The sequence below is a fragment of the Chelonia mydas genome, chromosome 14, assembly GCF_015237465.2.
Source record: "Chelonia mydas isolate rCheMyd1 chromosome 14, rCheMyd1.pri.v2, whole genome shotgun sequence".
In the NCBI taxonomy this organism is placed as follows: domain Eukaryota; kingdom Metazoa; phylum Chordata; order Testudines; family Cheloniidae; genus Chelonia; species Chelonia mydas.
Window position 1 is genome coordinate 27,438,342 of NC_051254.2, and position 12,906 is coordinate 27,451,247.

The following is a 12,906-nucleotide window of genomic DNA, read 5'->3' on the forward strand; positions in this document are numbered from 1 at the left end:
AGGGGGGAATAGCTGAGTCCTTGATGGCAGAGCTTTAGAAGGGGATTCTTTCCCCCAGGACGCAGCTTGTACCCTGCAGGTCACAACTTCTCAGCGTCTCTCTAGATTGGGACAATGTTCGGGGTCGGGGCTGGTCCCATCCTCCCAGAACTCCTGATTCCTGAACAGTTCACCAGAAAGGAGACTGAACCCTCGGCCCTTCCCTGCTACGAAAATCCTTGTGGGGATGTAGGGAGTGACTGAGAACACAATCCCCCCAGGAATTTCAGAGCAGATCAGAGGGAAGGGCTGATTCCCTGGGATCCTCCTGTTTCTCTAGGAAGGAGCCTGTACCTCTTCTCTGAGAACCATCTCCCAAATCTCATGCGGTGTGTGTGTTGGAAGGGTGGGGGAAGGGTGGGTTTTCAGACTCTCACGCCCCAAGACAGCCAGGAGCCCTGTGGTTAGTGCTCAGCAGAACCAGGCAGAGCTCTGGCTTGAAGTCCCAGCTCCTTCCTCTGTCCCTCAAGAAGGAAGGACGTCACACTGCATTGCACTGACCTCCCCAACCAAGGACGGCCCACTGGGGACCCAGCTAGGAGGACAGAGTAGAAAATGGATCTTCCAGTCTCTCCTTACCAGTCCCCCAAAGAGTTACAGTCAAATGGGGTTCACCTCCAAGATGAAGTGGAGCCTGTCTGTGTCTGGGGACTCTGCCAGCAGGTTCCCCAGCATGGCATCCAGGACCTCTGGGATGACTTTGTGCAGAGTCTGCAAAGCATGGGTCAGAGTTAGGGAACCTGGGCCTACACCTGCCACAGGATGGGAAGAGGGGTCTCTGGGAAGCACTGGGGAGACTCCCAAAAAACATCTCCTGGCCTCTCTCCTTCACATCCCACTGCAGGCAATTCCCAAGAATTGATGACCCCTGGACCTGTGATCCATCAGCTTAGCAGGTCTCTGCAGAGGGCCTTGTAGGCAGAAGAGTAGGAAACAGCCAAGTTGCTATGGATGGAGGCTGGGCTTCTGGGCAAAACACGGCTTATGGAAGAAAGAAAGAAAGAAAGAAAGAAAGAAAGAAAGAAAGAAAGAAAGAAAGAAAGAAAGAAAGAAATCCCCCAGGGAGGGGTAATCTCTTCCCTGCTGGAGGGAAGGATCCAACCCTGCAGCTTGTTCCATCTCCGCTACCCCACCCCTAAAGCTGGAGCTCCAGCGAATCAAGGGAGCAGGGACCAAGGACCACTCTGGAAAAGTAAGAGGATGGAGGAGGAGGAGGTACCTGGATGTCGGTGGTGTCCTTCTCCGTGCCCAGGGTGAAGACGGAGTGAAGGGCAGCTCGCAAGAGGTGGGTCTCTAGGGCTGGCTCCAGGGCAGGTTTCATGGTGCTGGCAAGAGAGAGGAGCTGCTATTAGACTATGCAGTACGGGGGTGGGACTGTCGCCAACACGGACACCAAGCCACAGGGACAGAGGCACAGGCTGGCGAGAATGGAAACTGAGGCACTTAGCTAGGGAATGACAAGGCCAAGGCGTCCCAGACAGACAGTGGCAGGACAGGAATAGCTCCTGTTCCCTGGAGCCTGCTGCCCTTCCTGTATCTGAGCCCGGGAGTGAGCCCCTCCCCAAGACCCCTGTCATGTTATGGGAGTGAAAAGAACAGCCCCGCCAGGAGAGAGTGACCCTTCCCACCCCACCATCTCTGCCAGAGGCGCCACTCTTGGGAGGTGACCTGGGAGGGACAGTGACAGTGTTTCCCAGCCTTGGGCCTGAGCAGCACTGGGGTGAGGGGAGCAGGCGGGGTGGGGGGGTGGGGCTGTCTCGGTACCAGAGGTTGCCCACTGCAGCCAGGGAGTGGGCGAGGACGGCGCTGGGTGACGAGTCATCGGGAAGCTCCTCGATGAGCTCCTGTGAGACGCGAAGGAGACAAAGGAGCGTGTGAGATTCAGGCCCGACTCACACCTCCCAGTGTTAGATGACACAGCCAGTGCCCCACATGGCCAGCAGGATCCCCCACCACCTCCCGCTCCTCCCATTCCTTCCTGCCCATCAGACTTGTCCCCCTTCCCGGATTCCTGCCCAGCTCACTCCCAATCCCCTTCTCTCCTCCTCCCTGTTAATACTGCCCGCATTCAGCCCCATCCCGACAACCGAGCTGGGACCATGTGATTCCTTGTCCCCCACTCTCAGCTGCCCTCCAGCCCCGCAATTCCCCCTGCCCACTACTGACCAATCTCAGAATTTCTCTCTTCCCTTATCCCAATCCTTGTCCTCTGCTGCCCCCTCCAACACCACCCAGCCCCCACCCATTATCCCAGCCATACCCCTGCCAATCCCGTGTCTCACTCCTCCCTCCAGCTGCCGTATGGCGTGTCTCACTCACCACGATCCTCTTCACCACAGCCGCCTTGCAGCAGCGCGGCTCCAGTGTATCCTCCCCTCTCTCCCGTGCAGCCAGACATGCGGGGTAGATGGCCTGAAGGAACAGGAGCTGCTGCCCCTCATCCTGGACACACCAGCAGTGGGGTATAGCGAGAGAGAACCTGTTAGCTAGGGACCTTCCTGCCCCACCCCCACCAGCTCCAGGGCTCAGGCCTCAATGGGGGATTGTGGGGACCCACCTATTGTCCAAATTCCCCACCACTCCTACATAAGCAGGATCAGGAACTGGGACAGTGCCTGTGGGGGCAGATGACCTCGGCTGTTGTGGGACAAACACCCCCATCTTGGGGGTCCCACATTATGGATGTAAAAGGGCCCCATTAGGGGTGGTGGATCATGAGGGACAAGACCCTCGGCAGGGGGTGGGGATACTGGGAAGGGACAGGCGAATCTTGCTTGCAGCCCAGGTGGGGAACATTTGTACCTTATCTCTGCACTGGAGCTGCTCTCGGATGACCTTGAGAGCAGCTTCATCTTCGGCCATGTCCACCCCTTCCTCCTGCTCCGAATCCAGGGGGGTCCCTGCACCAGGGAGGGAAGGACAGGGGCGTGGTGGGCAGAGCAGGATTCAAGACCCCTCTTCCCACCTCAGGCACCCAGGGCAGATCGGGCCCCAAACCTCCCTCTCAGGGATGCCTTCAGCCCCCAACAGCTGCAGAAGCCCAGAGCAGAGCCCCCCTCCCCTGCCCAGGACTCCAGGGGAGGTGCCTGTTCCCCCGGCCCGGAGCAGCAAGGACCAACGTGGCAGCAGCTCTTCACGCCCCCACCCCCAGGTCCCCGTGCGGAAGGGGCAGCTGTGTGACAGCTGCTGCTGTCCGTGGGGTTCGCGGGGCTCAGGCCAGACACCTGGGCTGGGGACCCCTCCCCCGTATCCCTGGGAGAGCGTCTGAGCCCAGGGTGTTCACATCCCATCCTCAGCCCTCCCTCAGCCAGCCTGGCTCCTCACCTGGAACAAAGCAGTGGCCTCCATCGGCCTGGCTGCTGCCAGAGGCCCAGGTGCTGCGACTGTCCCATGCTGAGCTGCCGGTGCTGGGACAGGGACCTTCCCCCTCCTGGCCGGCGGGGGCTGGAAGGGCCTCAGAGACCGGGCAGGGCGATGCCTCCTGATGGGAACGAGGGCTGGGCTCCTGGGGTCGCTGCTGCCCACACAACAAGCCCCAGAGCCACCCTGCCCGGTGCCCCTCCTGAGCTGGGTCCTGTCTGCGAAACCGCAGCCTGGGCCAGCTCCACTGGGGCCTGGTCGGGGCCTCTCCCAGCTCGGCGCCTGCGCCGGGAGCCGGGTTCCTTTTCCAGAAGGCCGGGCACTTCCGCCGTCTGGCCTGGACGGGAGCTGCTTCCCCGCCAGCAGGGACGCAGGGCTTGCTCTGCCCCTTGGGAAGGTGGCAGCTGCTTCCCTCAGGCTCTGGGGCCACCTGCAGAGCCTTCCTCCGGACCATCCGCAGGAGCCTGGCCATCCTGGAACCAAGCGGGGAGCAGGGGTGAGTCTGGGCTCAAGGCAGCCTTTCACTCCTGGGACTTTTCCGTCCCTCCTCCTCCCTGCTCCAACCACACCAGCCCCCTCTGCCCCCACAGGAGTGCAGGGAGTGCCATCTACACACACGGGCAGGAGTTCATTGCATGATCTGCTCCCAACGTTCCCCCTCGTAATCCCTGCTGCTGCAATAGCCAGGAAGTCTCATCCTTTTCCAGCAAGGGGGTCAGTCCCAAAGACCATCGGTTCCTCTGGACAAGCAGCCCCCTCCTGTCGTCCCAGGCCACTGTCCCACCCAGGCTAGAGAAGGAACAGAACCCAGGAGTCCGGACTTCTCCTGGGAAACCATTCCCCACGTCAAAATCACAAAGACCCTAGGCACAGGAAGACCAGGGCCCTCCTCGTTCCCCATTGATTTCCAGACTCAGCAGCTCACAGGGTCTGGCCCAGCTCAGAGACTCTCAGCCTGGGGAACAGTGTCCCACAAGGGAAGGGCTGGGAGCCCCATTGCTGGAACCTTTCCAAACACACTGGAGACGGCTTTGGAGAAGCCCCTGCCTGGCCTAAGAGTGAGGGGCTCTTGGGGGCTGTTTGCAAATGAAATCCCCCTTTGGAGATAGTCTCTCCCCGTTTCTGCCTCTCCCCAGACAGACAGGGGAAGCCACCGAGGAACCCGAATGCCACTCACTTGCTCTCAGTGATGGGATGATGGATGGCGGATGTTCAGGGTCAGCAGACGTCCCTCGCCCTCCTCCTCAATCTCCAAGCCCAAGGCAGGCTGGAGAGGGTGGTGACCTCAGGAGTTACCCTGCCCAGCCAGCAGGCAGGGTGATAACACGAGGGCGATCGACTGGCTGTGAAAACAAGAGTCTGTCTTATTGCCAAGGGATGGAGAAACTCAGCCAGCAGCAGGGGGGTGCAGAATACTGCCCTCATTCTGAGGTGACAGTGCCTCCAGGATCCTGACATCCCAGCACTTTACACACCTTCCTGGAGCCTCCCAACCCCACTGGGCTGTAGCGATGGGACCCCAACCCTACTGATGGCAAACGGGCCTCAGCTACTACCTGAGGGTCACACCGAGTGTCAGAGCCATGGATGGACCCCTTCACTAACCACTGCCGCACACTCCCTCCCACAGCTGGCAATTGCAACCAGGCCCTAATGTCTGGTCCCCCTGCCTTTGAGAGGGAGTCTCACTCCTGCTTCCATTGCTGCCTAATGATCTGTGGGACTTTGGGCAAGTTGCTCCCCCTCTCTATGGCTCTCTGGGACTCACATCTCTGAATGGGCTTTAAAAAAAACAATGGTTAAAGTTTGGCCCCAACTAGTTCTTGTTTCTCGAGACTAGCCATTTTAGCAAAGTTTAGAATTCTTGACATTCAACACCTGAAAACATCCCTTTCTCCTTCGCAGACGGCCTTAACATCCCTTATCTCACCCAGGCTCACTGCTGCCTGGACTTAGAGAATTGACCCTGTTCCCATTGGACCTACCCAAGGTGTCACACAGCAAAGCGGTGACGGAGCCAGAAAGAGAAGACAACAGTCCTGATTCCTGTTCCAACTAACAGACAACAACCCCCCCGGAGGCAGGGATAAAACCCAGGAAATAAGGTGTGAACATTTGCATGGAAACCGTTTTCTGTCAGAAAATCCATTCAGAGGAAACCACTTTGTTTCTTGAAATCGTAACAAGTAGGATGAAAATTCTTTGCAAAAATATTTGTTTGCAAAACAAGAGCATCTCCTGTTTGTCACAGTGCATTCAACTGTCTCGTCATACACAAAGGGGAGACACTAGGATCTAGAAAATTAGATGAGATGCTTCAGTCTGAGCTAAGTAGTTGCTGCTCTTCACAATTTCAAAATAATAAAATACAAATCAAATCGAATATTAGGTCATAATCTGATATGGCTCAGTGTGATAGGATACCTCCTAGTCTGCACTGCTCCGAGTGACACTCTTCAGTGGATCCCCAGCATCCACCCATGGCGAGGTAGGTGGGAGAGGATTTTTATTCGTTCTTGACAGAAGGAGAAACGAAGGCTGAGAAAGGAGCAGTGACTTGTCTTAGCTGATGCAGCCAGTCAGTAGCAGAGTTGCTCTCAAATGAGCTACAGACCAACAATTGTTCCTAGTAATTATTCAGCAATTATTTCAGAAGAATTGGAATGTTCGAGAGGATCATGAACTGCTCCGAGACAATGAATGGAGAGCAGCATCCACGTTGGTCAAACATAGAACTGGTTGTGACTTATTTGCTTGGTCATAAAAGAGAACAAAAAGACCAGAGTTTCCTCCCTGTCAATAGCCCCCTCCTTAGCCAATCATGGTTGAGACTTTGAGGGATGGGAGGCTAAGGGTTCTCATCAAATAGCCCAAAGAATGGCCCTGGTCACCACTGAGGGGATCACTCTCGGAGCACTAGTCCAGTCTCACCTCTCTGTGAGGGCCTCCCACAATCCCCCCACCCGGCCCCCGCTCCACACACAGAGCTCCTGGTGGTGGGAGGAGAGCAGAGGAAAAGGAAAAAGGAAGCAAGAAGAGAAAGGTAGGAGGGACAGAGGAAAAGGGAAAACAAAAAGGAGAAACCCCAATGTCCCCAGTAATTCTAAGGGACAAAGTCCTAGGTCGGAAATAAAATCCTGCCCCCACAATCTAATGTTTTCCTTTCCTAAAAATCAGCCGACACCTGATGGATCAGACTGAACAGGTTCCAAACCTCTCCAAGGCCCTTACCTTGTATACAGGGACGTGTGTTTTCGAGCAAAACCACTACAAGAAAAGGAGAAAACTCCAAAGAGGGTCCTCCTTGGGCTCACGAATGTGAAAGTGAATGCTCTCTCAGTCCTCCAGGAGAGACCTCGAGAAGGAGACGTGCTGAAGCAAAGCCACAGGGATCTCCAAGCTTGCCCCTGTCCTGCACCCCTGTCCTGCCTGGCTGATGTCAAGATCTCTCTGTGAGGTCATCGCCTCCCCACCACCTTTGTCCAATAGGCTGAGGTCCTGCCAAAGGCCCTTGTGATGTTACTGCCACACCCACCCCTCCCTTGCAGTGCTGATGTCCTGTGTCCTGCCCCTGTCCAGCCACACTGGATGTTTCAGCCGCTTCCCCTGGATCACCCCTCTCAATGAGCGTTCATTGTGGGCTCAAGTCGAACAAAGTAAAACATCAGAGGCTTCTCCCCGTGCTATGCTCAGTTTTTCATAAATTACCAGACTTTATGGACAGAAGAGACAATTAGAGCATGTCATCTGACCCCCTGCCTATCACATGCTTTCTGGAGAGCATAGGAGCTAGTTTTTGACTACACACGTTCCAGAAAGGCATCTAGTCTTCATTAGAAGACATCAAGAGGTGGGGAATTCCCACCACTTCCGTTTCTAGTTTGTTCCTTTGGTGATTCATCCTCACGGATGAATATGTGTGCCCTCTTTCTAATACGAATTGGTCTCTTTTGAGTTTCCAGCCACTGGGTCTTGTTATTCTTTTCTCTGCTAGATTAATGAGCCCTTTCATACCCGATATTTTCTCTCCATGAAGTCACTTCAACACTTCAATGACGTCACCTCCCGATCTTTTTTATCATCTAAACAGGCTGAGCTCTTTCAATAGCTCATTCGCAGGCATTTTTCTCCAGCCCTCAAAACGTTTCACTGCTTTTTGCTGCCCCATCTCCAATATTTCCAAATCTTTTTTCAAAGGTGGACGCCAAAACTGGATGCAGGATTCCATGATCAGTCTTCCTCATGGTGTGTCACCCATAACTATTTCACATTTGGGGACAATGTATACCTTCAAACCAGCGGCACTGCTTTGGGTACCCGCATGGCCTCACAGTATGCCCACATTTTTATGGCTGACTTAGAATAACGCTTCCTCAGCTCTCGTCTCCTAATGCCCCTACTCTACTTGTGCTACATTGATGACACCTTCATCATCTGGACCCATGGAAAAGAAGCCCTCGAGGAATTCCACCATGATTTCAACAATTTCCATCCCACCATCATCCTCAGCCTGGACCAGTCCACACAAGAGATCCACTTTCTGGACACTACGGTGCTAATAAGCGATGGTCACATAAACACCACCCTATACTGGTAACCTATTGACCGCTATACTTACCTACAAGCCTCCAGCTTCCATCCAGGACACACCACACGATCCATTGTCTACAGCCAAACTCTACAATACAACCGCATTTGCTCCAACCCGTCAGGAAGAGACAAATATCTACAAGATCTCTACCAAGCATTCTTACAACCACAATACATACCTGCTGAAGTGAAGAAACAGATTGACAGAGCCAGAAGAGTACCCAGAAGTTACCTACTACAGGACAGGCCCAACAAAGAAAATAACAGAACGCCACTAGCCATCACCTTCAGCCCCCAACTAAAACCTCTCCAACGCATCATCAAGGGTCTACAACCTATCCTGAAGGACGCCCCATCACTCTCACAGATCTTGGGAGACAGGCCAGTCCTTGCGTACAGACAGCCCCCCAACCTGAAGCAAATACTCACCAGCAACCACACACCACACAACAGAACCACTAACCCAGGATCCTATCCTTGCAACAAAGCCCGTTGCCAACTGTGTCCACATATCTATTCAGGGGACACCATCATAGGGCCTAATCACATCAGTCACACTATCAGAGGCTCGTTCACCTGCACATCTACCAATGTGATCTATGCCATCATGTGCCAGCAATGCCCCTCTGCCATGTACATTGGCCAAACTGGACAGTCTCTACGTAAAAGAATAAATGGACACAAATCAGACGTCAAGTATTATAACATTCAAAAACCACTCGGAGAACACTTCAATCTCTCTGGTCACTGGAACTCAGACCTAAAAGTGGCAATTCTTCAACAACAATAAACTTCAAAAACAGACTCCAAGGAGAGACTGCTGAATTGGAATTAATTTGCAAACTGGATACAATTAATTTAGGCTTGAATAAAGACTGGGAGTGGATGTGTCATTACACAAAGTGAAACTACTTCCCTTTGTTTATTTCCCCCCCTACTGTTCTTGTCAACTGCTGGAAATGGCCCACCTTGATTATCACTACAAAAGGTTTTCTTCACCCCTCGCCCCCTTCCCCCCCAGCCCCCGCTCTCCTGCTGGTAATAGCTCACCTTTCCTGATCACTCTTGTTACAATCTGTATGGTAACACCCATTGTTTCATGTTCTGTGTGTATATAAATCTCCCCACTGTATTTTCCACTGCATGCATCCAATGAAGTGAGCTGTAGCTCATGAAAGCTTACGCTCAAATAAATTTGTTAGTCGCTAAGGTGCCACAAGTCCTCCTTTTCTTTTTGCGGATACAGACTAACACGGCTGCTACTCTGAAACAGTGTTAGTCTTGCAGATACAGACTAACATGCCTGCTACTCTTCCATGCCTCCACCCACTTTAACCCAAAACAAACTCAGATTTTGGGTCAAAGGGGGAAGAGGCATGGAAGAGAGTATATAGTGAACAAAAGATTGATTTTAAAAGTGTCAGAACAATATTGTGAAAACAGGAAATTCCTACAGTCTTGACAATCTTTCACGAAAAACCCTGGCATTCCAAAAATCGTCACTTTTCTACAGACAATCCTTCCTTTGGAAAAGATTTTCAACCGTGTCTAGAAATCGCTCCCAGGTCAGTGTCTCTCTGAGTGTGGGGTGCACTCATTTGCCCTCCCCTTCCCCTGGGGATGTGTATGAAGCACTAGTTAGAGGGGTACAGAAGAGGTATAAATAAAGATGATTAGGTCTTTAGGAATACACATGTGGAGGGTGTGGGGGGAGAGAGACATGACTGATTGTATTGCCCTGAAGCAGTGCACAGCTTCCAAAGATTTGATGAATGCTTCTCTGGGGGAAGCAGTGAAACTGACTACACAGAGTGCTGGCAAAAAAAAAGGAGGGCTTGTGGCACCTTAGAGACTAACGAATTTATTTGAGCATAAGATTTCGTGAGCTACAGCTCACTTCATCGGATGCATGCAGTGGAAAATACAGTGGGGAGATTTATATACACACAGAACATGAAACAATGGGTGTTACCATACACACTGTAAGGAGAGTGATCACTTAAGATGAGCTATTACCAGAAAAAAAGGGGGGTGAAGAAAACCTTTTGTAGTGATAATCAAGGTGGGCCATTTCCAGCAGTTGACAAGAACAGTAGGGGGGGAATAAACAAGGGGAAATAGTTTCACTTTGTGTAATGACACATCCACTCCCAGTCTTTATTCAAGCCTAAATTAATTGTATCCAGTTTGCAAATTAATTCCAATTCAGCAGTCTCTCCTTGGAGTCTGTTTTTGAAGTTTATTGTTGTTGAAGAATTGCCACTTTTAGGTCTGAGTTCCAGTGACCAGAGAGATTGAAGTGTTCTCCGAGTGGTTTTTGAATGTTATAATACTTGACGTCTGATTTGTGTCCATTTATTCTTTTACGTAGAGACTGTCCAGTTTGGCCAATGTACATGGCAGAGGGGCATTGCTGGCACATGATGGCATAGATCACATTGGTAGATGTGCAGGTGAACGAGCCTCTGATAGTGTGACTGATGTGATTAGGCCCTATGATGGTGTCCCCTGAATAGATATGTGGACACAGTTGGCAACGGGCTTTGTTGCAAGGATAGGATCCTGGGTTAGTGGTTCTGTTGTGTGGTGTGTGGTTGCTGGTGAGTATTTGCTTCAGGTTGGGGGGCTGTCTGTACGCAAGGACTGGCCTGTCTCCCAAGATCTGTGAGAGTGATGGGGCGTCCTTCAGGATAGGTTGTAGACCCTTGATGATGCGTTGGAGAGGTTTTAGTTGGGGGCTGAAGGTGATGGCTAGTGGCGTTCTGTTATTTTCTTTGTTGGGCCTGTCCTGTAGTAGGTAACTTCTGGGTACTCTTCTGGCTCTGTCAATCTGTTTCTTCACTTCAGCAGGTGGGTATTGTAGTTGTAAGAATGCTTGGTAGAGATCTTGTAGATATTTGTCTCTGCCTGACGGGTTGGAGCAAATGCGGTTGTATTGTAGAGCTTGGCTGTAGACAGTGGATCGTGTGGTGTGATCTGGGTGAAAGCTGGAGGCATGTAGGTAAGTATAGCAGTCAGTAGGGTGGTGTTTATGTGACCATCGCTTATTAGCACCATAGTGTCCAGGAAGTGGATCTTTTGTGTGGACTGGTCCAGGCTGAGGTTGATGGTGGGATGGAAATTGTTGAAATCATGGTGGAATTCCTCGAGGGCTTCTTTTCCATGGGTCCAGATGATGAAGATGTCATCAATGTAGCGCAAGTAGAGTAGGGGCATTAGGGGACGAGAGCTGAGGAAGCGTTATTCTAAGTCAGCCATAAAAATGTGGGCATACTGTGGGGCCATGAGGGTACCCATAGCAATCCTGCTGACTTGAATGTATAAATTGTCCCCAAATCTGCAATAGTTATGGGTGAGGACAAAGTCACGAAGTTCAGCCACCAGGTTTGCCATGATAGTATCAGGGATGCTATTCCTGACAGCTTGTAGTCCATCTGTGTGTGGAATGTTGGTGTAGAGGGCTTCTACATCCATCGTGGCTAGGCTGATGTTTTCTGGAAGATTACCAATGGATTGTAGTTTCCTCAGGAAGTCAGTGGTGTCTCAAAGATAGCTGGGAGTGTTGGTAGCGTAGGGCCTGAGGAGAGAGTCTACATAGCCAAACAATCCTGCTGTCAGGGTGCCAATGCCCGAGATGATGGGGCGTCCAGGATTCCCAGGATTATGGATTTTGGGTAGCAGCTAGAATACCCCTGGTCGGGGCTCTAGGGGTGTGTCAGTGTAGATTTGTTCCTGTGCTTCTCTAGGGAGTTTCTTGAGCAGATGGTGTAGTTTCTTTTGGTAACCCTCAGTGGGGTCAGAGGGTAATGGCCTGTAGAATGTGGTGTCAGAGAGTTGTCTAGCAGCCTCTCGTTCATAATCTGACCTATTCATGATGACGACAGCACCTCCTTTGTCAGCCTTTTTGATTATGTCAGAGTTGTTTCTGAGGCTGTGGATGGCGTTGTGTTCGGTACGGCTGAGGTTGTGGGGCAAGTGATGCTGCTTTTCCACAATTTCAGCCCGTGTACGTTGGCGGAAGCACTCTATGTAGAAGTCCAGTCTGTTGTTTCGACCTTCAGGAGGAGTCCATGCAGAATCCTTCTTTTTGTAGTGTTGGTAGGAAGCTTTCCATGGCTTAGTGTATGGTTAGAATTCCCTGGGAATGGTGGGTAGAGCTAGACATTAACTAGGGTGTCTTGATAACTTTTCCCCTTAATTTTGAAATGCAACTTTTCTCCCTTGTTCTCACTGGACTGAGCCTATTTTCTTGGAAAAAAATAATGTGGCCAGATGCCACTGCCCCATTCTGGGAGTGTGAGGTGCCTATCTCCCACCTAAACCCCCAAGTGAGTCATGGACCGGGGAAGATTGGCATTCAGCTGCCGATCTTGCATGTGAGGCCTGATCCTCCCAGCATGCCTACCAGATTGGGTCCCATTCAAACAGCTGTCCAATGGAAGAGGTGGTGGTGCCCACCTTATAACTTCAAGCCCAGTGGTTAAAGCCCTGAGCTGGAATATGGGGAACCCAAGTTCAGTCCCACCTCCCTACCAGAAGTATTTGAACTGTGTGTCTCCCACCACTCAGATGGGCATGTTAATCAGTGTGACAGGGTTCCCAGACTATGGGACTGCTGAGCCCTCTGTCCCACCAACCTGAGCTTCCCCTCACACTGTGATGCTGATGAGAGGCTACAAACCTCTAGCAGGTGCTGCCCTTACTCTGCCATCCACTGGCAGGGACTCACCCAACCGAGTTACACAAATGCTTTTGCGAGCAACTCATGAACCAACAATAGAGAGGCTCCAGCTGATTCCCCCAGCTCCTCAGCCTTGCACCCCAGAACTTTACCATCTTGCACAGAAGCCTGGCCAGTGTCAGTTCATTTCACCCAGCCCGCCCCCCCTTGATGTGGAGAGGACACACACTAGCCTT

The 12,906-nt window shown here is 51.9% G+C and overlaps 1 protein-coding gene across 1 annotated transcript in view; it reads right to left on the minus strand.

The window, feature by feature from the left end:
* Nucleotides 1-12,906, minus strand: part of LOC119567802 (maestro heat-like repeat-containing protein family member 1) — a 129,361-nt gene that overhangs the window by 3,849 nt on the left and 112,606 nt on the right. Inside the window, exons 2-4 of the mRNA XM_043528897.1 lie at nt 2,842-2,939; nt 1,259-1,364; nt 655-750 (exon numbers count right to left, since the gene is read on the minus strand). Coding sequence (XP_043384832.1) covers nt 655-750; nt 1,259-1,364; nt 2,842-2,939 — 300 coding nt within the window. The remainder of the gene's footprint in view (nt 1-654; nt 751-1,258; nt 1,365-2,841; nt 2,940-12,906) is intronic.